Below are 27,790 nucleotides of genomic sequence, written 5' to 3'. Positions count from 1 at the left end.
ATTTCCCGCAATGAGTGACTTTGGCGTGTATCTTGAGATCCAAGGTCTTTTCCTCCTTATTACTTTCGGAAAAGCCCTTTGAATCATGGGCGGGTTGACCAATGACACGAGATAATGGGTTTTGACTTACTTCCTTAAGGTCATTCTATATTTCGTACCATGCCAAAAAAATTAAAATTTTGGATTTACAAATGGTCTAACAAGACCTGAGCTAATATTGAGGTTCTAATTCAGCACCCCGTCAAAATTTCCTGGAGACAGGGAGAGCGGAACCACCACAATCTCAAATTTTATGGAGACAGTGGGACCGAAACTACCCCTGATCATGGTGGCCGGAGGGACCCGGACCCCTATATCCGCCCCTGCTCATAATTTCTATTAATTTTGTATAAAATATATATTTTTTTAAATATGATTATTGTTATATAACCTACATTATTCAATTAGAAATTTATGGCATTTTTTTCAACGTATGTCCACTTGTTTCTATCTTTTAGAATTATTTTTTTACTCTGTAATTCTAAACATGAGATAGAAAGTATTTAGAAAAATTTCAAAATAATTGTTTTTAGCAGACTTTAGCCTCGGAGCAGTTTAGCCATATTCTAACCCTCCTTTGACATTGTTTCTGTTTTATTTCAGGCTTATAAGAGGACCTGCTAGATTTAGCGATATCAAATTGGTGCAATGAGTGTCAACCAAACATAGCCATGACTCATTTAAATAGTTTCATTTCATTCCCTTCCTCACACTGGCGAAAGAAGAAGCGTGTCGAATGCAATAGGTCACTAATGACCTAGCTCTGCAAATGGTGGAAGATGTTGATGCATTAAGCCATAACAATAGAGGCTATTAGGAGTAATCTCTGGACAACTGACAGAAAACCTCAGATCATTCTAAGAGTGCAACATAATGCGATAAGAGCATGCCTTTGAAATGGTGGAGGTTAAAGAGAAATTGAATATAACAGAAGAGACCATCAGATACATTAATAGATATGAGAATACAACCTACTATATCGGACATCACATTATCTAAAGTTGTCGTCACTATCAAGACAGATCGCCAGTAAATCGTCCAAAAGGATTTAAAGACCAGTTAAGGGGAAAAGAAGACTCTCTAATAAGGTGATATAAATTTAGAACTCCACCTGCACGAAACATGAGGAGTCCCAGTGAAAAATCTCTCTTGAAATCAACCTAGGTGAGAGAAGAAAAATGACCCTCTCCTTTGAAAATTTTGACCGCCATTGTGAAGTTTTTATTTATAAAAAGTAGGCTTAATATACAAATAACTCCCTGAACTTGTCCAAATGTTGCAACTGCCCCCTCCAACTTTCAATTGTAACAACTTACCTCTCGAACTTGTCTAATTGTAACAATTTACCCCTTAAACTTGTCCAATTGTAAAATATAACCTCAAATTGCTGACATGGACTGCAATTGAAGAAACACGTGAAATGCTAAATCCGCAACGCTCGTGGAGTGTGATAATCAGATCTTTGGCGTGATACGAATCTGAGAAAACGCTTTTACTGTTGCTTCAAGTACGGGGTAAAAAAATTCTCAATTTGGGGTTATGTTTTACAATTGAACAAGTTTAAGGGGTAAGTTGTTATAATTGAAAGTTGAGGGAGACTGTTGTAACATTTTAACAAGTTCAGAGAGTTATTTGTGTATTAAACCTATAAAGTAAGTGGTGGTGTATTCATTATTCAAGCTCTTGCCATATATAGATAGATAGTGATGATAACTCTCTTTGGGGAGAGTAAACTTTTTTTTTTAATTATTATTTGTATTAGTTCAAGAAGGTTATAAAAAAAGTAGAAATACTTTCTTATATATAGCACTCGCTCCATTCTTAAATAAATATCGTTTTAGATAATTGTTTTTGTTCTTTTTTAAGTGTCGTTTTCGTTTTTCAATAAAATTTAGTATTGTTTTTTGGTCTAAACATTTAAATTTTGTCTTGATTTATGTGTTTTTTAAGCTTTCAAAGTTTTTTCTCCAACCATTATAGGAGAGAGAAGTTTTATTTAGTTAATCCATGTAAATTTATTAATTTAAGTGCATATTAATTGTGTTTCTTAATTCGTATGAAAAACTCTAAAACGACACTTATTTGAGAATGGAGGAAGTATTAATTTTAGTATTTTAACACTGTTGTTTAACAATGAATGATTCGAATCTTAAAGAATTAAATATTAAGAGAAAAGAAGATATAATAATTGAATAAGTATCCTATAATAGAATTTTAAATTACACTATACTATTTAGAATTTGAGTAATGGAGAATAAAGATTCCTATAGAAATGGGGACAATTTTTTCACATTTTATTAATGAAAACCTCGATGAGAATTTTCTATATAAATGGAGATATGGACGAGGATGGAGGGAGAAGTCAGCATTCCTATCCTACCCCATTTGCAATCCTTTTTTTTTTTAACCAAATATAAGTGGATCACAATGTGTTAAGTCAAAAGTCATGTACTAATATATTATTATTATTATTTCAAATTTATAAGTATAAATTTAAAAAGTAAAATTATTTTTCTATAAACACATCCCATAAATTTAAATCTACTCTGCAAAATTGACGAGTTTTGTCCTTTTTGTCTCATTGACAAGTTTTGTCTTGTCTTGTCTCATTAACAATTTTTTTTATCGTTTGTCTTCATATGGCTGCTTCGAGTTCATCATCATGAGCGTTTTGGCCTTGAACTGATGTGGGATGGGTAACCATGAACATCGGTGTTCTTAAAGACCTTGTCCAACATCACAAACTCGATCTTGTGTTTCTCTCCAAAACAAAAATTCGGCTTTCTAGATTAGATGCCTTAAGAAGAAGTTTGAGCCTTTTTGATTGTTTTAGTGTAAATAATATTGGTAGCATTGGGTTAGACCTCATTTGGAGATCCAATATTAAAGTTCAAATCCTAGAAAGTGATCGTAAGTTTATAGATGTTAGGGTTTAGTATTGTGTTGAAGAAGAGTGGAGATTTACTAGGTTTTACGGACATCCTAAGCACAATCTTAGACACGAGTCTTGGAATATTCTTAGGACTCTTGCTAGATACTCGAATCTTCTTTGGTGTATTTATGGGCGATTTCAATGATATTTTATCGGTTTTTTAGAAGATGGGAAGTATTTCTCATCCTAATGGCTTTTAAATGGGTTTCAACAAGCGGTTGGGGATATTAACCTTGTCAACTTGGTTACCTCTAGCAATCTATTTACACAGGAAAGGGGTGAGGTACTGAGTTTTGGGCAAAGGAGAAGCTTGATATAGCAATATCTTCCACTTCCTGGTTGAATTTATTTCCTCACGCTCTGGTAAAAAATCTTAATTGTTCTTCTTCTAACTACCTTTTGATCTAACTAATTTTGCAGCAAAAGAATAAAAGAGTATGGGTAAAAAGTTTCAAATTTGATAATGTTTGGCTTCAAACCCCTAAATATGCTTGGCTTTAAAGCCCCAAGTGTCAGGAAATCATCGATGAGGTTTGGAGTCATTTCTCTTCTTGTGATTTAATTGGAAAAATTACAGCGTGCAATAAGGCGTTTGCTGGTTGGGGCATGGTTTTATTGCTCATACTAAGGAGAATGTGAAACTAACTAAAGAAGAGTTAGGTTTGTTGCGTAGCTGTATGGATGCAATAAGGATTGATGAGTTTAGACAGAAGCATGAGGAATTATTTCAATTGTTGAGTATACTAGAGTTGTATTAGAAACAAAGATCGAAGGCTCATTGGCTTAAAGTATGAGACACCAACAAAAAAAAAATCATATATTTGCATCAAAGAGGAAAGGTCGTTATAGGATTTACAAGCATGGAGGAAGTTATGGTAAATTATTTTAAAAATCTTTTTCAATCTTCTAACTCCTTTTCTTTTGAGGTGTTAGATAATATTGAGCATGTTATTACTGACGAGCAAAACAATATTATTTTAGAAGAGGTTTCTGATGATAAAGTTGGAAAGTCCCGACTTTCCAAAATAATAACCACTTATTGATCTATCGCTTTGACATAAATAACAAATATTTAGGGTTAAAAAGTGAAGTAGAAATCTCATGAAATGAACTTATTACAAGATATTTAAGAAATTCTGAATCACGGTAATGTAGATAAGAATCCATGAACTCCATATATGAAGGGTATGGTTGTCTCATTGTGGCGTCTACTGTATCTATTATTTCTCGGTGAGTAGAAACAACCGAGTGGCGACTCTTATTATCCTTCAGGGACGGGTGTTTGCCCCGTTTATAAACCGAATAACCCAACTAGAAGAAAAAGAGATGGTATCGAAAGGATCCTTCTCTTTAAAAACCGTGTGATCTGTTCCTAATACGAACAACAAACATAATAAACCAGTAAGAAGAAATCAGAGAACAATCCATTTATGCTCCCCGTGAACCATTATGGGACAATCCCCTTGCACGTGTTCTTCTTTAACCGCCCGCTCACAAAGTGGTATTAAACCCTTCTGATTTTATTATTCGTATTTTGTGTATATTTATTTGGTTAAAAAAAATCCTCTCTTCAAAAAAATACATGTATATATTCACATTTAATTTCATTTTTTTCTTTGATTTTCTAGGAGGGCCAAATTTAACAACAAAAGAAAATGATAAAATAATAAAAATATTTACTCACATTAACATCAAAGTATGTTGAAAAATCAGTTAGTGTGAACAAATAATAAACTCAGAAAAGGACAATAAATCCAAATCATTACAAATTAGTAGTATTTTATTACCTATAAAGCAAAAATATACTAAAAATGTATATAGCAAAAATGATTAGTGGATAAAATATATGCTAATATTGATGCTAGTTGTAACCACCACGATAGCAACGGCCACCTATCTATGCCTACAATTTCAAAATTTCAATACATATACCTAGGGGTGCAAATCTATATTTAATTATTCTAGACCTACCTCAGGTATTGCTATATACCGCACCCAAATTCTCGCACCCATTGGACAATTTTGCCATTGGCATAAAAATTTTATCCAAATTGAAAAAAAAAAATTTGAGAGAAAATTCAAAATTTATCCTAAGCGGATGCGGCATACCATTCCCACCATGGTGGGAAACCATGGTGGGAATGGTATGCCGCATCCGTTCCCACCATGATGGGAATGGTATACCGCACCCGTTTAGGTTAAATTTTGAAATATGTAAAATCGTAAAATTTTTAGTGACGAAAAATACTAAATCATTCAATTTTGTGACGAAAAATTAAAAATTCTCCTATTTTTTGTGACGAAAAACGCAAAATCGTCATGAAAAATATGTATTATTTTCATGAGTTCTTTGATAAAAAGATGTAAATCTTAATGTTTCCGACTCGTAATCATCCATTTTCGGGGTTCGGATTGTCACACATCAATTATTTTCATAATTTCAATTATTGTTGTTCGGGTTTATGATTTTGGAGAGAGAATTTTCAGTTTTTGATCAAAATTATGAGAAGGGCAAAAAAGTCCAAAAATGACGGTGAAAAGGAATTTGATGGCGGTATTTAGCAGCTCACTTATTTAAATATCCAATTGGGCTTTCTATGTATCACTTGGACTGGGCCGAAAAGTTCAAGATTCATATCCGTTTGGGCTTGTTAGAATTGCATTAAATATAAAGAAAAGGGTCAAATACATGAATATCATAATTAAATACAAAATTAAAACTAAGTCATATTATCAAACTTAATTCTTAATATGTCATTATTCTCTATATATTATGATTTTACACCATAATTTAAAAATTCTAGACTCCAATTCATAAATCAGAAACCCTAGACAATATATTCTAGATTTCTAATTTATAAATTCTATCTTTAAAATATATTAGAAGTACTGATTTTACTAGTTTGACATAATCCAAAATTATGACTTGACATAGTTGTAAATAGTTTTTAAAACATGAATTTCTATGTAATTTTCCCTAAAGAAAATTGCATAAAACATCCTACGGTTTAGAATTTATAAATTAGAGAAATTATGGTATATAATCGTATTTTATTTGCAATATATAGAAAATAATGATAATTTAATTTAATTGTAATTTTGTAATTAATTATGGTATTCATGTATTTGACCCGTTATATTGAATATAAAGAAAATTACATAAAACATCATGTTGTACATAAATTTTACGATTAATGTGGGTGAATTTCCGTATTTTATTATTGGGACATTTACATGAAACTAAAATATAGGAATGGCAACAGGTATCCTGTCCGCGGGCACCCGGTACTATCCGACCCTAATGGAACTATCCATACCCTGTATAAAAGGGAATGGGACGGGTATGAGATCAAAATCATTACCTGTTAGGGTAATGGGACGGGTATGGGAATACCCCCGGGGTACCTGGTACCCGTTACCCGTTATAATTTTTTTTATATATTAATAAATATCATTATTTTTTAGATGTAAGACGTGAGATTTGAACCATAACCTTTTGTTTTTCAACTATTGAGTGATACCACTAAACTAATTTATTCTTATTAATTAAGGTTCAACGTGTTCAATTTTTAAATGGATGATTTATTAAATTTATAATTTGTTAAATTTGTAATATTTTTTGTTTCATTTATTGATTCTTAAAGGGTAAAGGTACCCGCGGGTACCCGTGAATTAAATGGGACGGGTATAGGATACAAAAAGTATATCCGTTAGGGTAATGAGAAGGGTACAAATAATTAAAAAAATAAAAGTGTAAAAATTTAGGATTGGCATTACCCGTGGGTACCCTACCTGTTGCCGTCCTACTAAAATATGGTGATACACATGTCAAAGTACTGAAATTATTTATTTTTTATGTCAAATACTATTATCCCCACTCGATATGTCAATGACAGATTCCTTAAATTTAGGTGATAGAAATAAATTCATATATTCGTAATTTATTTCGTACATTAACTGCACATTCACACACTCTTGAACCAATATCAAACATCACTGTTCTTTCATTATTTTTAGACATTAAATCCATTTAGGTTTCCAAACTAAAGTTTTAAATTCACGGAGAATCTTAAACTATTAAAATCATCACTTTAGTTTCTGAACTAAACAAAAATCATCAATTAAATCCTTATCTTATCCTAAAATCAGAAACTGTGACTATTTGATATAAACTGTAATAACTTTTATGTTGGTTCAAAATGAGTTTGGGGAAGAGAATTTGAAACTGTTTAACCGAATGAATTTCGATGAGAGCTTAATTGATGATTTTTATTTAGAATGAAGACTCAATTGATGATTTTTGGTTAGTTCAGAGACCTGATTAATGATTTTAATAGTTTAATGTCCTAATTGATTTTGATGCTTTAGTTTAGGGAACCAAATGGATATTATACCATATTTTTACCAGCGACTCCATTTTTTTCATCCGCTGATTTTCAGATATTTGATGAAATAATTTGAGATCTGTTATTTATATTTTACATGTGTGTTATTTTATCGCTCATTAAAAATAGATCACAAATATATGATTAGACATGAAAAAAATTTAAAATAAAATAAAAATATATACTTTCTTTTGTATGAATTGGACAAAAAAAATTCAAATATTTTACCAAATTTATAAATATTAATCTTCAATTCTATTATTAAATCATAAAAAATATGAATTTTTTTTAGAACCAACTCATATACAATTAGGGTCCGTTTGGTAAGATGTAATGAGCTTTGTAATGGAATGTCCATTACATTGAAGGGTCATTACCATGTTTGGTTGCATTTTAAAATTTTGTTTTAATGGAATGAGAAATCCATAGATTAAATTTTGTTTAACAATTATTGTAATCCCCATTATATAAAAAAATAGATTGAATTCTCATTACATCCAACAAGTAATGCTAATTTCTATTTTTAAAATTCCGTCTAACCTCTCATTTGTCAAATCTCACTTCTCATCATTCTCAAAAATGCAAAAACTAGAAAACCTAAAAACGAAAAAAAAGCAAAAAAAAAATAAAATAATGAAAAATAAAAAAAATGAGAAAATAAAAAAACGGTGAAAATGGAAAACGAAAAACGAGAAAAATGTAAAAAAAATACTATGAAAACACAGAAAATTATATACTAATTTCACGATTTTCATGTTTTTTATTGTTGATTTTAATTATGTAAATAAAATTTTGCGATTATATTTAACTAAGCAAACATAAGTAATGTAATGATAATTACATTTCATCATTTTTTTAACCAAACATGGTAATGGAATCACCATTCCATTACAAGTTTGATTACATTACAACTTTGATTACATTACATTACATTACGTCATACCAAACGCACCCTTAGTGTAGAATAAGGAATAAAACACTTGTATTTTATAATAATGTTAAAAATTGACCAATCTTGCCAACGTTAAGGGTAAAATTGAACTTATTCATGAACATTATAGTTGAACTTGTTCATAATCAAACTTTCTCACAAACTTTCAACTCGAGTTTAGTTGTGTTCAAGCTCGATTTATATAAATCGAACCGAACACAATTAAACTTTTATTGAGCCGAACGCTGATTTACTAATGAACAGCTCCACTCATTCACAACCTGTTGGCCCAAAATAAATAAATTTTATTTTCATATATATAGAAAGCTTATATGTAATTTTAGGGTATAGTTTCCATTTTTCTAAATAAAAGAAATAAGAATAACGAAAAATATGAAATAATAAAAAAGTATATATATATATATATATATATATATATATATATATATATATATATATATATATATAGGAGAGATCAGGTGTGACATATTTCTTATAGTGTGACAAGTCTTATTGTGTGACAATGACCAATTTTGTAATTAACCAGAAGAACAATATGAACAGACAGAGAGCAGGAAAAATTCCAGAGAATATTTTCTCTAACCGTATGTGAATTTGACAATCCATTATATATAAATAGAACTAAAAAAGATATGTCATTTCACGAACTAATACGACTGTACACAGACATACATGACTGTTTAGGTACGAACACAACTATTCACGAAGGATACAACTGTTCATGAAAGGAGGTGTTTGTTGGTATTAAAATTAACATATAATTTTATTCAAAATTTTCCAACACTTTCTCTCACAACTTGTGCTCACAAAAAAAATGGAAAAATGATTGAATCCTTAACCCATAATCGAATCGCTCATGCTTACTCTTCCTATTTGAATTAAAGGTAGAAATCGACTCAAATCTCTCTCACTTACTTTTTCTGTTCGAACTGAAGGTAGAAATCCTCTTACTTTCAATGGTGAGTTTAATTTTCTCCCTATTCTCAACTCATGTTTACTGCGAACTGCTTCAGTGATGACGAAAGATGTTTCTGCTAATTTTGTTATTGTTGTGGTAAAGGGTAGTTAAGGCACTACATTTTTATTTTAAATAGATTTAGACTCAAATACAAATTGACTAACATAATCTTCATGAGAGTCTACCGGCAGGGACTAAACAATTCACCGAGAAAGATGTTAGGGACTAAACAATTCATCGAAAAAAAAGTTAGAAACCTTATAATGTGTTTTTTAAAATACAAAAAACTAAATAGTGTGTTTTATCAAAATATAGGGACTAATAAATTAATTACCATATTATTATTATCAACAAGGCCTTTTTTTATATTGCTTTTTTCAATTTCTATTTTCTCTTTTCCACTTTCTTTCTTAACAGTTTTTGTATTCATTGGGAAAGAATATTGAACTGCGAGAAAATAACATTTAATTATAAGTGTAGTGTATGTCTTATTTGAAATAAAGGTTAAAAATAGTTGGGATTAAGAATCAATTCATTCCAAATCAATTTTTGGAATCAACTCAGCTTTTAAAATCGGTGGAAATCATCAAATTAATCCATAATTAAATCAGTTCTAAAATATAATATATTTTTAATATCTAAATTTTATCATGTTTATATTTTGACATCTAAAATTTATTTTTATATTTAAAAACTATTATATTTTACGTAGCTGCATAACGTTTTAGCATCAGCGCATTATTTTATACGTCAGTGTAAAATATCAACGTATTTAAGAGGTTTAATGAGGTTTTTTTTTTATCTCTATTGTGAGTAGTTTCTATTAGAATTAATTGTTCGTGGTCCATACTCCTATTTCGATAGAAATTTAGAGATATTTTTTTGTTTATGCGGTTTTGACCTTTATTTAATTTTCTCAACTTTTATCACTTAATATGATTATTTCACTTAACATAATATATTTATTAGCAAACAAAATTAGTAGAATTACTAAATTCAATTAATTCTTACCTAAAAATTATGTATTTTCTCATTATAAATAAAATATATAAAAATTTATTTATTTTGATATGTTATTACTTCATAGAAAAAATGATAAGATGCAAAAATACCCCTAACGTTGACAATTAGGAGCAATTTTAATCCCAACATCTAAAATGGTACAATTTTACCCCTAACATTAGCAGCTAAGGGCAATTTTTTACCATTGAAATTCCATCGGCAACACATGATCAATAATTCCAAATAAAATCTCACTCTTAAATTGTTACAGCCATAAAATCTCACTTAATTCTATTATGCCAATACGACACTTCAATTCTATTCCTATTCTGTTAAGAAAACACATACATTAATTAATGAGATCCTAATCCCCATTAAATGAATTAAAATATCAAATAAAATTCAGTACCAATATAACACAGGAGTTATCCAGACAAGTATGTTGTTGCTCTTAGACCAATTAAATATGTAAAATGTTGCAGTAAAATATATTAACTGAATTAAATCCTGGTTGCAACTAAATTTTTTTAGTGATTTGCTTTTTGTATAGACAGTCTTGATCACATGCACCTTAATGAGTATGTAGAATTTGCTCATTCACCGTTAGATCTAAGCTTATTAGAATCCTAAGGTGGAGATTCAAAGCATTCTGAGGCTTAGATTTAATAAGCTTATATCTAACGATGAATGAGCAAATTCACTTGCTCATTCAAAGCATCCCGAGGCTTAGATAGAAGTTGAGAGCACAGATTGTTGCTATGGAGTTAAGAATAAACTACTTATATTGAAAAACTCAACAACAACAAACAATGTTGATTCCGATATTACATTACAAAAAATAAACTACATTATAGTTAGAAGCATAACCCAGGGATGAAGGATAGATTAAGCTCTTTGAAGAACACAAAAGTTGAATCTTGATTTATAACAATTCCAGTAAAGAGAAACAATATCGTCTATCTTCAAACTTCTTCTCTTGACGAACTCAGGAATCCATCCGTTGAGAAAAACAAAACCTCCCGAGGAACTCCATCTCTTAAAAACCCGTGTATGCTCAGTTTTTGTATCACAATCCCAAACTCCAACTTTAAATCCATCTTTGTCCATAATCTTATCAATATTTTCTTTCTCCAATAAAGGCAATATATGTTGATTCACCGAACCTGATTTCAAAAGAAGTCTTGACAAGTGCCCTAAATCACTCCCGGTTAGCTTTTTCCTTATCTTCCATGGATTACACAAACATAGTTGAGTGGAAACCCTAGGATCATCGCTTACAGGATCCAAAAGAGAGAGAGTAATTTTCCTTTACGGTGGAAATAAAGAAAGGGTTAACTCAGTTGAAACTCCGCTCCCATCTTCCCATTCTTCGGGTTCTTTCTTAATTTCCGGTGGGTGGTAGCAGCAACTTCCATCGAGTAGATTTCTTGTGGACGGAGAAAGGATATCGAAATGGTAGAAAAAAGGAGTTGGTGCTGCGGAGACATTTTGAGGCGGTGGCTCATGAATCTTGCTTGGATAGCTGGTTGCATCTTCTTCGTATTTCCGTTTTCTGACCATTGGAAAAAGAAAGTCCATTTGAAGCTAGTTGATGATTTGTTTAAATGGAAAGAAACCCCAAACTATCTATTTATACATACGGAATACAGTTTTAATAGTCCTACTAGAAAAAGGACTTTGACAATGGATAATAATTCTAAATATGGAATGATTCACTTCAACTCTTTACTAAATTTCCATCTCCAACACTAATTAAGTTTCGATTATTAGAATAATATATGTTTCTGGAATTAATGTGTTTTAACTCCTTAAGTCAAAGGAAAATAATCTAAAGACTCCTTATCCTAATATACTTCTCTGAAAACAGATTTAAATCCTATCTATCCTATCTATCCTAATAACAAAAACTCTTTTAGCTGGTGTTACGATAAGAGGAATTTAATTGAAACTATTCTATTGTGGCATGATAATTAAGTGCATTATCTGCTGTTAATTTTTTTTGTTGGGATAAAGTCCAAATTAGACCTCTGAGGATTTTTGGGAACGTTTGAAATGGTGCAATTAGGGGTGCAAACGAGCCAGGGTGGTTCGCAAACTGTCCGAGTTCGGGTCGGTCAAAACTCGACTCAACAGAGCTCGGTTCGAGTTCGGGATCGGCTCGAGACATTCATGAGCCAAGCCAAGCTTCCTTATGTTCGGCTCGAAAGCTCGTGAGCGGGTTCGATTGATTTTTTAATTACTATATATTAATATATTAATATTTAATTTATAACGTAACAAATAATAATAATAATAATAAAAAAATAATTATCTTAATTGATTCTAAAAAAATATATAAAGACATTCAATTTGTATTAGGCTAAAAAAAAGACATTTAAATGTTATATTTGTTTTTTAGAGTTTAAATTTTGTATTTCTTAATTAAAAGACTGATTTTAGATAATAAAATATTAATCAAGTATAATTAAGTATAGTCATCATAAAAAAAAAAAAAGGTATAGTCAAAACTGTTTTTTTTAAAAAAAAAAAAAACAAAACGAGCTGCTCGATGAGCTTCGAGTCGAACCTATATCGACCTCGAGTCGAGCTTCAAAATTTCAGGCTCGGCGAGCTTCGAGCTCAAGCCGAGCCCGATCTCAACACTTGTCGAGCCGAGCCGAGCTTGACCCTGTTCGGTCTCGGTTCGGCTCGAGTGCACCTCTAGGTGCAATTTTATTCCTAATGTTGCTAAGCAAGTTCAACTTTCCCTCTACATAATAGAAAATTTAAAAACATACTGATTTAATTGTTATTCAACTATCACATCGGATTTTACAAACAAGTTTGTCGATAAAATAAAGTAGATAGGTGTATTTTGACGGGTTGCTTATACATGTTTTAATAACATGGTAGCATTTTATGCAATTTTTGTGATTAGCTTGTAATTGACACACTTAAATATTATCATTTCGACTGATTATTTGTAACTGTCTTAGTAATAAAATAAATATTTAAATCATAATTAATGTTTAAAAGGTCTGATTTGAAAATTAAATAACGAGTCAAATAATAATACAACAATCATTTCAAAATTTCTATTATACAGGGCTAAAATTGAACTTGTTTGACAATGTTACGAGTAAAATTGTATCATTTCAAAAGTTAAAGGTAAATCTGCACTTTTAAAAAACGTTAAGGTAAAATTTGCACTTTTTTTTCAAAAGCATATATCATTTCATTAAAGGAAGATATATACCACAAAAATAAATAGAAAAAATCAATCTTATATAAATTTAGACTAAAACAAAAATAAATAGAAAAAATCAATCTTATATAAATTTAGACTAAAGTAAGTATAAAATCCATAAAGAGGAGGAAAACCTAAAGAAAAATAACACATTGAATGAATATAAAATCCTCCAGAAATATAGATTTGACCATTGAAATCCTTCGAAATAAAAGGATCCGTATATGATTCGGATTACGCATACGAAAAAAACTTATTCGGGTTGAGAAATTAATCCTACAAGAAATGGGATTTTTAATTTTTAATCCTTCTACTTTAAATGTATGATACGAATTCTCAGTCGACCTGTTCATGAGCTTATTGGTCTGTCCAAACCCGTCTCTCATGGGTTGCACTTAGATATGTATATTTAAGAATTAGCCCGATCCGTTCAAGCCCACACATAGAATGAATTGGGCTTGAAATTTTTATTTCAAAAGTCTACGCTCGACCCGGCCTTACATTATATACGTTTTATATTTATTTTTTTATTAATTTATTAAATATTTATTAGTTATTTTAAAATTATTTTTATTGGTTTTTTATTGAATTAATTAAATAAATTTTTAATTTGTTGCATTTTTTTATTATTCATACATGATCGGATATTCACTCATAATGTTCTTCTTTCATAATGTTCTTCTTGATATTTGAGACATCAATAGGATCTATGGTTAACCAAAAAATAGTAGAGACACCAATAAAGAATGCAATAGGAAAAATATATAAAACCAAAAAATAGATATTCTTCATCATTTACCAGAAAAAAGATAGGTTTATTAGATACATATTAGTAGCTCACCTAATTATTTCATAGTGTAATTTTAATTTTTAATAAAAATATACATTAATTAGACAGACTGAATTGGAAATGGAAATTAGTTTTTTTACCTTAACCCAACTTAATATTTATCAAAAAAAAAAACTCAATATAAATATAATAGAGAAAAGGGTTTTGCTATTTACCACCCCAAACTACTTATCACCGCTTCTATTTGGACGATTTTGCCCTTTGCATCAAAATTTTGCAAAACTGAAAAAAAAAATTTGAGAGAAAATTTCAAAATTTGGCCTAAACGGATGCGGCATCCGCCCGACCCATGACTGGAACAGATGGTGCATCCGCCCCACCATGGGTCAGGAGGATGCCGCATTCACCCCAACCATGGTGGGGGCGGATGCGCCATCCGTTTCCGTCATGGGTCAGACGGATGCCGCATCCGTTTAGACCAAATTTTGAAAAATACAAAATTCTCCAATTTTTAGTGACGAATTAAACTAAATCGTTCATTTTTTGGTGACAAAAAATACAATATTCTCTAATTTTTTGTGACGAAAAATGCAAAATCATTATGAAAAATATGTAGTATTTTCATGAGTTCTTTGATACAAAAATGTAAATTTTAATGTTTCCGATTCGTAATCATCCATTTTTGGGGTTCGGGTTGTCACACATCAATTATTTTTATAATTTCAATTATTGTTGTTCGGCTTTATGATTTTAGAGAGAGAATTTTCAGTTTTTGATTAAAATTATAACAATGGTAAAAAAGTCCAATGCGGTGGTGATAAGTAATTTTGGAAAGTATTTAATCGCTCACTAGAGAAAATCACATCAAAAATCAAGTTTAAATTTTATTTTATATTTAAGTAATTCTTATATTTGTGTTTTATCATTCCATACTTTTATTTTTTATTTTATCAAATTCAGTTATCTTTTTTTTTTATGTATTTTATTTCGTTACTTTTTTCTTTTTAGTGGATTTCCATATATTTTATCGGATCTCTTCATCCGTCTAAATTGTATCTGCTTTCTATTATTCTTTCATTTATACCTTTTTCGAATTTAGCAAGAACGGAAACGATTTATCATGTCCGTTGATTAATAGATCTACGTGGTTGCATCAACAAAAAGGATTCAGATCCGAATATTCGAAATGGCTTAAATACTGAAGATTGGATTGCATCTACTTTTCTGCAGATTTCGATTTACGAGAAATATATGTTTTGTTATTGTTGTGTTTTTTATGCCTTTATGGCCTATTTTGCTCTTTGTAGTCAGTTTAGTCTCTTTGTAGATCTCGTAAGGTTTGATTCCTTACCGTGTTTCCTTGTTGTACTTAATATGTTTTAATCTAATGAAATTATAAGCATTTTCATCAAAAAAAAAAAAATAATAATAATAATAATAATAATTTCTTTTTTGATAGGAGGTAATTGTAAATATTTATTTTATTCATGACTTCTATGTAATTCATCCAACGATTGGCCTAATACACAAATAATTTAATGTAGGCCTAATACACAAATAACCCCTGAACTTGTCCAAATGTTGTAACTGTCCCCTCTAACTTTCAATTGTAACAACTTACCCCTCAAACTTGTCCAATTGTAACAACTTACCCCTTAAACTTGTCCAATTGTAAAACATAACCCCAAATTGCTGACATGGACTGCAATTGAAGAAACACGTGAAATAAAAAATCTGCAACGCTCGTGGAGTATGATAATCAGATCTTTGGCGTGATACGAATCTGGGAAAACATTTTACGGTTGCTTCAAATACGGGGTAAAAAAATTTCCAATTTGGAGTTATGTTTTACAATTTGACAAGTTTAAGGGGTAAGTTGTTACAATTGAAAGTTGAGGGGGGCAGTTGCAACATTTGAACAAGTTCGGGGGTTATTTGTGTATTAGGCCTTTAATGTAAAATTTGATTACTCCAGGTCTGAATTCGGCATTAGTTACAGATTTCGATTTTCATATCTTTCTCCAACTCCAATTTTCGTGAATTCACCTTGACATCATCAATCATTACATACATGTATGCACTTCCAAGAAGTAGTTGCGTTTCTCTCCTGCAATTGGAACCCATAGCCAAACACCATTCAAGCCAAATCCTTGCACAGTTCATCATCAACAACCTCAAATCTCCTACCCTTTTGGCCAAGCTAATTGACCAATTTTGTTCTACTCTATCAACCACTCGCTATGCCCAATCAATTTTCACACACTTCCATTATCCAAACCTCTTTCTTTTCAACACTTTGATTAGATGTTCCAAACCTGAACAATCATTACATATTTTTGCCAATTGGGTTTCAAAGCATGGCTTGGTTCCTGATGATTCTACTTATCTTTATGTTCTTGGATCTTGCGCTAGATCGCCTTCATCACAAACATTGTGGCTAGGAAGACAAGTACAAGTTCAAGTCCTCAAATTTGGTTTTGTGTCTAATATTTTGTTGCCAACGACTTTAATTCATCTCTATGCAAATAACAGGGATGTCGGTTCTGCTAGGAAGGTGTTCGATGAAATGCCTAGAAGAAGTGTTGTTACTTGGAATGCGATGTTAACAGGGTACACCTCGCAAAGGGAAAAAGCCAAAGAATGTGCCTTTGATGGTCTGGTGTTATTTAGAGAAATGTTGATTGATGTTTGTGGAGAGAAACCTAATGATACTACAATGGTTTGTGTTCTATCTGCAATTTCTCAATTGGGTATGCTTGAAACAGGTGTTTGCATTCATGGGTACATGGAGAAGGCTACTTCTAACTCTGAAAATAATGTGTTTATTGGGACTGGGTTAGTTGATATGTACTCTAAATGTGGGTGTTTAGACAATGCTTATGGCATTTTTATACAAATGAAGGTAAAGAATGTATTGACATGGACAGCAATGGCGACTGGCCTAGCAATTCATGGGAAAGGAAAAGAAAGTTTGGAGCTTTTAGATGTTATGATGGAATCTGGTGTTAAACCAAATGCAGTGACTTTCACTAGCTTGTTTTCAGCTTGTTGTCATTCAGGCTTAGTTGAAGAAGGGGTTCATTTGTTTAAAAATATGAGGGGAAGATATGGTGTTGAACCTCAAATACAGCATTATGGATGTGTGGTTGATCTGCTTGGAAGAGCAGGTCATTTAGAAGAAGCATATGAACTGATAAGAGGGTTGACAGTGAAACCTGATGCCATATTGTGGAGGAGTTTGATGAGTGCTTGTCAGGTTCATGGGGATTTTGTGTTGGGGGAGAAAATTGCAAAGATGCTCCTAGGCTTGGGTGTGGATTTAGAGGATAGTGGTGAGGATTATGTGGCACTGTCAAATGTTTATTCATCGGCTGAAAGGTGGGAAGATGTGGAAATGGTGAGGAAAGAAATGAAGGTTAAGAGGGTAGAAACTAAAGCCGGTGCTAGTTTGGTTCATGGCATTAGCAATTAATTACCACAAGCTATATAATTAAGGTATCAGAGACATGAAGCATATTGGGGGATATGAATTAAGAGATTGACTGGAATGGGAGATAATATGTACTGGCAGATAGTGCACTGATTTACACTGCATAGCAATGTAATATATAGGAAACAAGATATCATTAACAATTGGAATAAGCTACAAATCTAGCTTATGGTTCTTTCATGCGAAGTATAATTTTAAATCTAACGTTTATCAAACAGTGTATTATAAGTTTCACTGACACAACATGAAATTTCTCGTGAGAAAAAAAAAATCATTTTCCGTTAATGAGGTTTCAATTTGCACTTTCTGTTCAATGTTAAAGTTAAGATTGCATTGTTTTGTGTGCAATCCGCTTTCGCCCAATAACCATATGGCTAAATTTATAAATTATTTCTAACAATTGGGAAATCCTAGTTTCAAAGATTAAATCCTTAACCATTCATTTTTCTATATTAAATCTCAGAATTTTATGGTTTCAAAGATTAAGAGCTTAATCTTTATTTCTTTTGCATACTGAGCCTCTACTAATAGCTCCGTTAGCTAAACCATTTGTGGGAGTTATTGCTCTCGCAATTCCAACCTATGAACAGTTAAGGCCAGAGATCTCCCCAAATATGCAGCTCCACAGGTTGCGGTTTCAAACAGCCATTTTTAATTACTACGACCAGCATCCATTGAGTAACTAACAATTTAATCTTTCCACATATTGAGCTGTCGCTATTTACCGAAGTAATTAAAGAGCTTAAAGTGTGAGATTTAAAGATAAAGAAAAGAACTTAAGCCGTAAAATAAAATCATGAAAATTCAGATTCAGTCAGTCAGTTCAGAAAAATAAATCATCTAAACCGTGAGCTCTCAAAATTGCTAGGAAAACAGCATATCCTTGTACAAAATTGGCTGTTAAAATTGATAAGCTCTTCTATACAGCTAGCTGTCACCACATGATCAATTTAAACATTGAATGCTAAGAATTGCACGGTGATTCCGCATCTAGTTAACATAAAGAATATAACTTTTTACATACAGTTGCACATAAAAATGACACTGGAACACATTGTTTTATTGACATCGACAACATAATTCAGTAAAACTTTCATACTTACATTATTCTGTTACTACTGTTCTCCCTTGGACTGCGCCCTTCCAGGAGTTGCATCGCCACGAATACGCTTCTCCAAATGCTCCAAGCTAGCCACTCGCTGCAAGGATGCTGTCCGTCCCATCTTGCTCCCTGATAATGTTGTTGCTCCAGAATGTGGCTGCACATTTTCAGCTGAAGAGATGTCTGCCAAAGAATTGTTCACTCTTGGGTTATGAGTAGGTATATGATTATTGGGAGGCTGATAAAAGTGGTGCTTTGGGTCATTTTGGATAGGAACACTAGCATCTGTTGATGTTTCAGAAGGGCTTCCATCAAATGATGGCATGCTCACAGTTGATATCTCAGGCATCACTTGAAACATTGTATTTATCCCTGTAATCCTTTTGACTGTCTGCTCGGCCATCGTCACCTGGAAAATTCAATAATTAAGCGAAACGGGGAAGATAGAATATCAGTTTTCAGCCCCGGTTTTTGAGAATAAACCATCTATGATACTACTTGTGAATCATACTACCTTTGCTCTTAATGTCTCAACATCAGCTTTTAAAACTCTGTTATCAACAGCTGCATCATTGTACTTTTGGCTTATGTCACTAAGACGCTTTAGCAGAGAAGAGTTTTCAACTCTCAATTGTGAAACCTATCAATGAAAAAAACTTAGCAGATGAATCCAAAATTGGATATAACAAGTTAGAATAAAAGGGCACTTCATTCAAAGAAATAAACCTGTGTCTCCAGCTCAGTCAAATGGGCCTGCTTTCTTCTTCTTGATCGCCTGGCTGATTCTCTATTAGAAAGCATCCTGAAAAACACCACATGGTTCATAGAGGGCACAAGTTACATTAGGAAGTATTCATAAAAGGGCATAATTTGTGGCAACAAACAAACAGAATTGTTGCCAATGAAAGTTGAAACAGAGCAAAAAGGATCTAACAAGAAGCATGTGCCGCTCATCTAATAATATGAACACTAATTGGTAATTAAGGTTAAACAATCCTACAGTATTAGCAACCACAGCAGCAGAGATAATGAGTACCTCCTAACACGCTTTGCATCGGCAGGGCCCATATTCTCAGTCAGTTCCGTTTCTCCTTCATTTTCATCATCTTCTGACTGTTCTCTTGACGATCCACTAGTTATAGATTTCATAGGAACTCCATTTTTCTTTTGCATGCCAGATAAAGAGGGGATACTAACAGCTCTGTTGGCATCGACATCTTGTGACCTGGATAAATCAAGTCCACCTTCTGCATATGCAATAAAAGACAGCAAATGTACAAACATATTAACCATAGAATTTCAAAGCAACCGTAAAAATTATGCTAGAATGAAAAGCAAGAAAGGAAACGTAATGCATAACCCTGACATGTGGCATCCAAGTATGAACAGCTACGGTATCAATGAGAGATTGCTAGGCAACTCCCAACTTTCAGAGTGGCCCTTTACCTTTTCAATAACATAACAACAAGGCAGACTATAAAGTAACATTTTACAAGTTCAGGTTAGCCAACAGGACCAACAAAATAACTGCTAGGAAGGTTCGTGGAGAGGTGCTCAGATCACATTGCAATAGAACAACATACACATAATCATCCTTATGACAATGTAAATGGCTACGCTGTTCAAAAATCAATATCTTTTTAGCTGCACTTCCTAAAATACCTTTTTCTTTTTTGAGGGAATTATATGAACTACTTCAAGAACTATTACTATCCTTTAGAATTTTGAAAATATCCATGCTAAATACTGTTACAGTTATCTACTTTTGCAACAAAGAATGAAATCATAGTCCCAATCTGTTTTCACATCCAAAGGAGTGGCCTAAGAGAAGGATAGAGTTGGATTCCTTATATAAAATCTTATACATCAGATTAGATTTTCCATCTCTAAGAAAGGTGTCGGCTTTTGTTCATGTCAAAAATATTAGGAGGAGTGAAGATCCATGTCTACTTCAAATGTTATAAGATAGATTTCTTTCTTCTTCCGTCAAGCATATTAGGCTGAGGTTTTCTAAACAAGTGTTCATTTTACAAGCGAGTTGGAAACCAGATTCTTTTCTTCGATAAATCTAGAGGGTACTGCTAACTCGTTCTGATATGGTAAGTGCCTGTTCTGTACAGCAAACACGAGGTCTACTACAGAACTTTTAGTTTTTGCATACATACACAAAAAGAATTTGAGACCACGGATCATTAAGCTAACGCTTCAACAAGGATGACAAAAAGTCATTTACTCTTCTACATTCCTTCATAATTGTATTGACTTTTGTCTGTCTATGAGTCCATTCACATTTTTTCTAATAATAAAACATCTTACAAGATTCAAGTACTTGTTTTTAAGAGACTTGAACTTTTTGAACATTTCACACAAAAATAATTTCCTTATAAGGATGAAACATCTAAAGTCCTACCACTCATTTCTATACTCCATAACATGGGAATGTGTATGATTTATGCTGGGTCACTAACATCATTCATTTTGTTAAATTTGTTCGTTTTAACCACTATATTTCCATAATTATTTCTATGCTTTTCATAATCAAAAGCTTACATCATGTCCCAAGAAAAGAATAAACATGAGATACCATGGATAATGCGCTAATAACTTCAACAATGCAAACCTTTAGAAGGAGCATGAGATCCTAATTGTGATGTATTTGAAGCTTGAGATCCACTTTCAGCATGAGAGTCTTTAGGTTTCAAATAATATGCCTATCAAGTATCAACAAGAACATAACTATTAAATCAACCAAAATATAACTTATGGAGTAGAAATTGTACATAACAAGTGTGCTTTCAGTTTTTGCTTTATAACAGAAAAAGGAAAGATAAGAAATGAAGCAACTGTATCAAGTTTAAGAAAAGGGATGAGAGATGAAAGAAGTCAGGAAGACATTAATGAATTAAAGTTGTGATTTTGGCAATTCATTGTTTGTTTCAGTTTGAAAGGTCATCTTCTCATCTCCATTTTGGTTAATTTTCATATAACCTTGGTTAGAGCCAACATTTTAAGACTTTCAGTAGGGTTCTTGCTTTAATTTTGGTCAAGCTCAAAAGCTAATCCCCTCCGTACACACCAAAAACTCTCAAGATCAGAGCTTTAATACCAAAAGAGAGAGCTACCCATAGAATTAATTACTTTTCTATGTTTGTTTTTAATCATTTATTGATTTTCACAGCAACCAATCACAACGTAAACACAGCTCAGCTCAGCTCAGCTCCTAGTCAGCAGCAGGAAACAAATTTGGGAAGCAAACAATTAGAAAAATAGGTACAAATAAAAACAAAGTAAAAAAATTTCAACCAAAAATAGTAGGGTAAAGAAAAATCAAAACTTTCTGTTTTCGTCAATCTAATAAAAAAAAAAATTACCCGAGACGCCGCAACGGCGGCGCAAGCCAAGTTGAGTTTACTTTTAAGAAAAGTCTGGTAGTCATCGGAATCCACCGGATTAGAAGAAGAAGCAGCAGCAGCAGCATCAAACGACGACGCATGCTGATGTCTCCCATTAGCAGCACTAGAAACAGAATCATTATCCATGATTTCAACGACATCGGACGGAGCTGCTGAAGAAGACTGCAGCGAAGAGTCCGACACAGAAACAGTAGCCGTAGCTGCAGCAGCAGCAGGAGAAGTTCCGACAACAGAAGCCTCTTGAAGAAACCGCTGAAACGCCCATTCCGACGCACTCCGGTTCATCTTGGATGAATCGTCAGCTCCAAGTGTGGAAGATGACGGCGGCGGAGGCGACCAGAAGTCGTCGACGGAAAATACCCTATCCATTGAAAAAAAAAATGTGGAAGTAATGCGAAATCTATGGGAGTAAATAAGGGGTCTGGTTTATTTGGTGTTTTCCGTTAATCTGATGTGGGTCTGAGGTGGAAACGGATAAAATGGGGATTTACTATGATATATAGTTGGTCGGGTCCATTATTTTTGGAGACCCGGTCCCACATTCTGGAAAATAAATTATAAAATAATCAATTTCTGTTTTTTGTCAAGTGGGAGAAAAATATCAGCTACTTGCATGGTGCAGGAAAGATTGATGATGTTGTTTGGTGTCTACCTGTAATTGAATTGATGTTCCATCAAAGGGTAATTGTACATATCCAAATATGTTGTGATATTTTCTTTGAATTCACTCATTTTGGTCCAATTGGTACTCGTCAATTGTTTGATTTTTAATGGATTTGATTTGTTATAAAGCAATTTCAATTATTAAATAAATATTTGTGATATGATTGTGTTGGATATTTTATTTATTGATTTAATTAGAATATTTCTCTATGTTGTGTTATAAGGTATTATTAATAGCTTTTATTGGTCAATTTGGTTGGTGACGGTTAGATTTGCAATTATTGAAATTTTAAGGTGTAAATTAAAATTAGGATGAGTAAATAAGTTCAATTTTATTTGTATATAACGGAAAATTCGAACTGACTGATTTAACATTATTAGACTATTATATCGTATTTTTTAAATAAGTTTGTCGATAAAATAAAACAATTATGTGTATTTTGACGGATTGTTTATACATGTTTTAATATCATAGTAAGCATTTTATATAGCTTTTTTTGTAATTAATGTGTATCTAGCAGATTTAAATATTGTCATTTCGTCAGATTATGTAATTGTGTTAGTAATAGAATAAGTATTTTAGATATAATTGTTGTTTCAATAGTCTAACGTGATAATTAAATAACAACATAACGTCTGTTTAATTTTTTTTAGGTAGAGGTAAAATTGATCTTGTTTGGCAATGATATAGATAAATTTGCATCATTTCATGTGTTAAGGCTAAATTTTTACTTCTCCAAAATCGTTACTGGAAAATTTGCACATTATCCCTTAAAATTATCATAAGGTTTAGAATCTAACAAGCCTAGATTTAACGATAATTGACTAAATTTATTTAGTTAGTCATTTGTTGGTTCCTTGTGAGGTTAGATTTGTTCCAAAGGATGGTGAATGGAACAGTTGGTTAATTTTAACATTTTAATATAGGATTAAGGTGCAAAAATACCCCTAACGTTTTGGATCAGGAGCAATTTTACCCTTAACATCTAAAATGGTGCAATTTTACCCCTAACGTTGGAAGCCAAGAGCAATTTTACCCCTAACATTGATAAATTGGGTCAATTTCAGACACTATTATAAAACACATATATTTTTGTTCATTATTCTGCACCAATTGCATAATAATTCGTTCTAAAAAAAGAATTTCATGTTTTTTATAATTTAATAATAGAATTTGAGATTAATATTTATAAATTCGGTGGATTTTTTGCATTTTTTTGTCTAATCCGTACAAAAAGACAGTATATTTTTTTATTTTTTTCACATTCCAATGAATGGTTTTGATTTGTTACTGATAAATGACAACGTATGAAGTGTAGATAACAAGACTCATGACCGAGAAGACAGTTTGATGAATTATTTTTCAAATTGATCCAATTTATTAACGTTAGGGGTAAAATTGCTCTTTGCTTCCAACGTTGGGGTAAAATTGCACAATTTTAAACGTTAGGGGTATTTTTGCACCTTAACCCTTTAATATAATTTCTCACTTAACGTTTAAATGGCAAGCACAAAGGCAAACTTCGGAATCAGATGCAAGTTCCATTTACTGAGTTAATCAGTTAATAGAGCTTGATTTTGCTTCTGACTTATGCACTCATATGACTGTTTGCTTAGAGGAGCTTTTGTGTACCCTTAAGATTGATAACAGTTTATGGCGCACACAACTTGGAGCTTGTATATGAGATTTAATATCTAGCAGACAATATCAGAAGTAAGTAAATGCAGAGTTACACAGTCGATTTATATTGGTTCACCCTCTCGCCTACGTCCAGTCCTCAGAATACCTTCTTCTAAGCTTTAATTCACTATTTATCCTCTCTGACCACTCTCTTATAACCGAAGCAAGTAATAGAGCTTCTGATTTACAATAGAATATTTGTTATAAGATAAAACACAATTGAAGTACAAACTCTCTATATGATTTACACATATATCGAAATGAATGTGTATCACAAAATATTGCTTTTGTTTCACTTGAAAGCTTTTATCTCTTTTCAGCGTTTGATTTTTTTGTCAGTTGTGAATGAGCATGCATTGGCTTTTATAGTGGAAGCTTTAGACAGAAATCCATTTAAATTTCAAGCTGGCTGTTTGGAGGGAAAACGACTTCTATCACTATCAGCTTCTGACTTCTGTGCCAACAGTTCAAAAGGTTACCGTTGACAACGTATGAGCTTCTGTCTCTTGAGTCGTCCGTGTTGGTCCCTAGTAATTAGTTCCAAGGGGGGATAGGAACTAATGTAACTTTTTCGCCTTTAATTATGCTGACTTAAAGTTATTTTAAGAGTTTATTAACTCAGCGTGTTGGTCAGCACGGCCGATTGATTGGTCAGTCAGTTTTAGTTCTATGCTGACTAAGACTGCCTGACTTAAGAGTTGGGAATTGACTCTTGAGAGGTCAGCTTCCAACTCAGCACTCAGTTTTACTCAGTTTCACTTTTAACAATTTATATGCGGAGTAAATATCACAAGCAACACATGCACATATATATATATATATTGAGAGAAAGAGTTTAGAAGTTACTCAGCACGACTTATTCTGGTTCGGCCTCTCTGCCTACGTCCAGTCCCTAGTTCCTCCTAGGATTTTCAATCCAATACTGAGCTCTTTCAAGGTAGAGCACAAACCCTTTACAAGGCAGTGAGTATGCAAGAGTACGTCCTCTATTCGTCTACTCAGCTCCTACTAAGTACTACAACCCAGCACTTAGATTTTTCTACCACTGAATACTTACAACCAAGTACTCAGCATATACTCTCAATATTACAATTGATGAACACTTGTTCTCTTTTCAGTAAAGAACACTTTAGAAGATTACACAGAATCACTCTAGCATTTACACAAAGAATAGAAGATTTGGTGTAAGATCTTTTTGTATTTGAGTGCTTTGAAGATTTTCTCTCTTGTATTTTTCTTTTGATACTTCGGCAATGATCCAATGTTTTTTATTGTCCTTTTATAGATGGAAATCTACAGATGGATCATTTGAATTGTTTTAGCCGTTAACACCAAAACGGCTCTTTTGGGGAACATCTTCTGGTCAGCTTCAGACTGTTCCGCCATTCCCTTCTTCTGTTTTCTTCAGGCGTCAGGTTTTGTCTTCTTGCATCAGACTTGTCTTTTTGTGCCAGTTGTCTTTTACCAATAATCCATTGACTCATGTTTCTTGGAATTAGTCTTCTGTGTATTTTCGAGGCTTCAATTATTGGTGCAGAAGATTGGCAGACTTTGTCCTTTAGTGAACGGATCCTTCATGCTGTCCTGACTGTCACTCAGCTCCATTCGTTATCTTCGAATGTTCAACTTCCATGCTGAGTTCCTTCTTGGTCAGCTCCGTTCTGTTTATACAATTCTGAAGGAGTCTTCTAATTTAGTCAGCTTCGTTCTTTGAAGAAGACTTCTGATACTCAGTTCTACTTCACTCAGCTTCTATTCTTTCATGCTGAGTTCCGTTCCACTCAGCTTGGCTTGTGCTGACTTTCGTCCTGTCTAACTTTATATATATATTTTTGCACTCAATATTGAACAACCACATTAGTACAATTAAATCAAAGCGTTTAAATTTAATTGCCTCTTAATCATAGATGATTTTGTCAAATCAAAATCTTGTGGAAAGGTGTTTCAACAAACTCCCCCATTTTGATGTTGGCAAAATACATAATTATGGAACTCAGTTATAAGTTACCCCATGATTGATTTATTTTTGAAATAACTCCCCCGTAAGGGTTGCACATATTGTCTTAACTTAATTCTAAACCTTCCAAGATTTAATTGAATTAACCTTAAGACATTTGTGTATACTGACTTAGTTTAATGTTAGATTTTTCACGATCTAAGCGAATTGGATTAAAGTCAGTTTTCAAAAATATTAGAAGTATGTTATTACTCAGTTTATTGCATAAATATTTTAGTGTTAATGTATACTGAGTATGTTTTACTTCTTAATTTGTTTGTTCAATTTTATCAACCAGATTGAGGAAATAGTACTTGTCATAGATTAAGCAAAAACATATGAAGAAAGATTCTATCTATGCTAAGTTCTAGACATTGACTAAGCTATATCTAGGTCTTCTTCTTTTCCTTCATACTGACCTAAGCTTGATAGCCAGCTCGATATACTCCTTTGCCTTTATCTTTACTTCCTGAGGCATTACCTGCAGGCTGAGTTCCTTCGTGGCTTTTCTCCCCCGTTTTGCCATCATCGGGTTTATAGAGGAAGGTATCGTTGCGAGCATGAGTTGAGAGGTGAGTTGAGTAACGCTGGAGCCTCTTCGTGCTTTCACGCAAGCCATCAATTATAGGGACACTGTCATCTTGGACATGGTGAGGAACCCGGAGAGAACTGCTAATCATGCTGAGTAGGCATTCATGGGATTTGCTAAGCCAGGTGTGCGCGCTAGTGAGCTGACCAAAAGATTGGTGGTACATTTTTAGCAAGGCAGAGTCATAAAACATGCGCTGAGCATTGTTGATGCGCATTGCCTGGGAAAAGCTCAAGAGTTCACCATTGGAGACTGGATCAACATCCATCTGTGCTTTGTTGACGTTGAGTAGGCTTACTGCTTCGCTCAGTTGGTCAATTGTACACTGAGAGAAGGAGGAGACTAACTCACGCGTACAAGTCAGCTCAGCATTGAACTTGGTAAAGCATTCTTGGAGTTCAGCAGATGTGGCATATGCAGTATTAACCGATGCGCCAAGGTTGGGCAGTTCGGATCTTAGTTGGGCGAAATGCTGATCTAACTCAGCAGAAGTTGCATAGCCTGGAGTCGGAGCAGAGAGATTATTGATCTTGTCTTCTAGGGAATTCATATGGTTTACCATCAGAAGCAGC

At 32.7% G+C, this 27,790-nt stretch overlaps 2 protein-coding genes across 3 annotated transcripts; one reads left to right on the top strand and one right to left on the bottom strand.

Moving 5' to 3' along the window:
* The first annotated feature begins 16,291 nt into the window (after nucleotides 1-16,291).
* On the top strand, nucleotides 16,292-18,189 carry LOC136206437 (pentatricopeptide repeat-containing protein At3g18970-like). Of its 2 annotated transcripts, XM_065997493.1 has the most exons (2): nucleotides 16,620-16,733; nucleotides 16,817-18,189. In XM_065997493.1, the coding sequence occupies exon 2, from the start codon at nucleotides 16,851-16,853 to the stop codon at nucleotides 17,754-17,756; it is 906 nt and encodes a 301-aa protein (XP_065853565.1). In that variant the 5' UTR covers nucleotides 16,620-16,733; nucleotides 16,817-16,850; the 3' UTR covers nucleotides 17,757-18,189. The 2 variants fall into 2 exon arrangements, with proteins under 2 accessions (XP_065853564.1, XP_065853565.1); XM_065997492.1 differs by having other exon boundaries at nucleotides 16,292-18,189.
* Nucleotides 18,190-18,716: 527 nt separating this feature from the next.
* LOC136206401 (light-inducible protein CPRF2) lies at nucleotides 18,717-22,762 on the bottom strand. The gene is made up of 6 exons (XM_065997434.1): nucleotides 22,248-22,762; nucleotides 21,497-21,587; nucleotides 19,913-20,123; nucleotides 19,603-19,678; nucleotides 19,391-19,516; nucleotides 18,717-19,285 (listed from the first exon to the last, which is right to left on the bottom strand). The coding sequence occupies exons 1-6, from the start codon at nucleotides 22,656-22,658 to the stop codon at nucleotides 18,890-18,892; spliced, it is 1,311 nt and encodes a 436-aa protein (XP_065853506.1). The 5' UTR covers nucleotides 22,659-22,762; the 3' UTR covers nucleotides 18,717-18,889.
* Between the last annotated feature and the right edge of the window lie 5,028 nt (nucleotides 22,763-27,790).

The sequence above is a fragment of the Euphorbia lathyris genome, chromosome 9 (genome assembly GCF_963576675.1).
Source record: "Euphorbia lathyris chromosome 9, ddEupLath1.1, whole genome shotgun sequence".
In the NCBI taxonomy this organism is placed as follows: Eukaryota; Viridiplantae; Streptophyta; class Magnoliopsida; order Malpighiales; family Euphorbiaceae; genus Euphorbia; species Euphorbia lathyris.
This window is presented reverse-complemented; position numbering and strand designations above follow the sequence as displayed.

Excerpts from the sequence above, each read along its gene's own strand:
- LOC136206437 (XM_065997492.1), top strand. The coding sequence starts at position 16,356 with ATGTATGCACTTCCAAGAAGTAGTTGCGTTTCTCTCCTGCAATTGGAA.
- LOC136206401 (XM_065997434.1), bottom strand. The coding sequence starts at position 22,658 with ATGGATAGGGTATTTTCCGTCGACGACTTCTGGTCGCCTCCGCCGCCG. Across the intron at positions 20,124-21,496 it reads ATCTCATGCTCCTTCTAAAG|AAGGTGGACTTGATTTATCC; the intron begins GTTTGCATTGTT and ends TTGCATATGCAG. Across the intron at positions 19,517-19,602 it reads TGACTGAGCTGGAGACACAG|GTTTCACAATTGAGAGTTGA; the intron begins GTTTATTTCTTT and ends TTTCATTGATAG.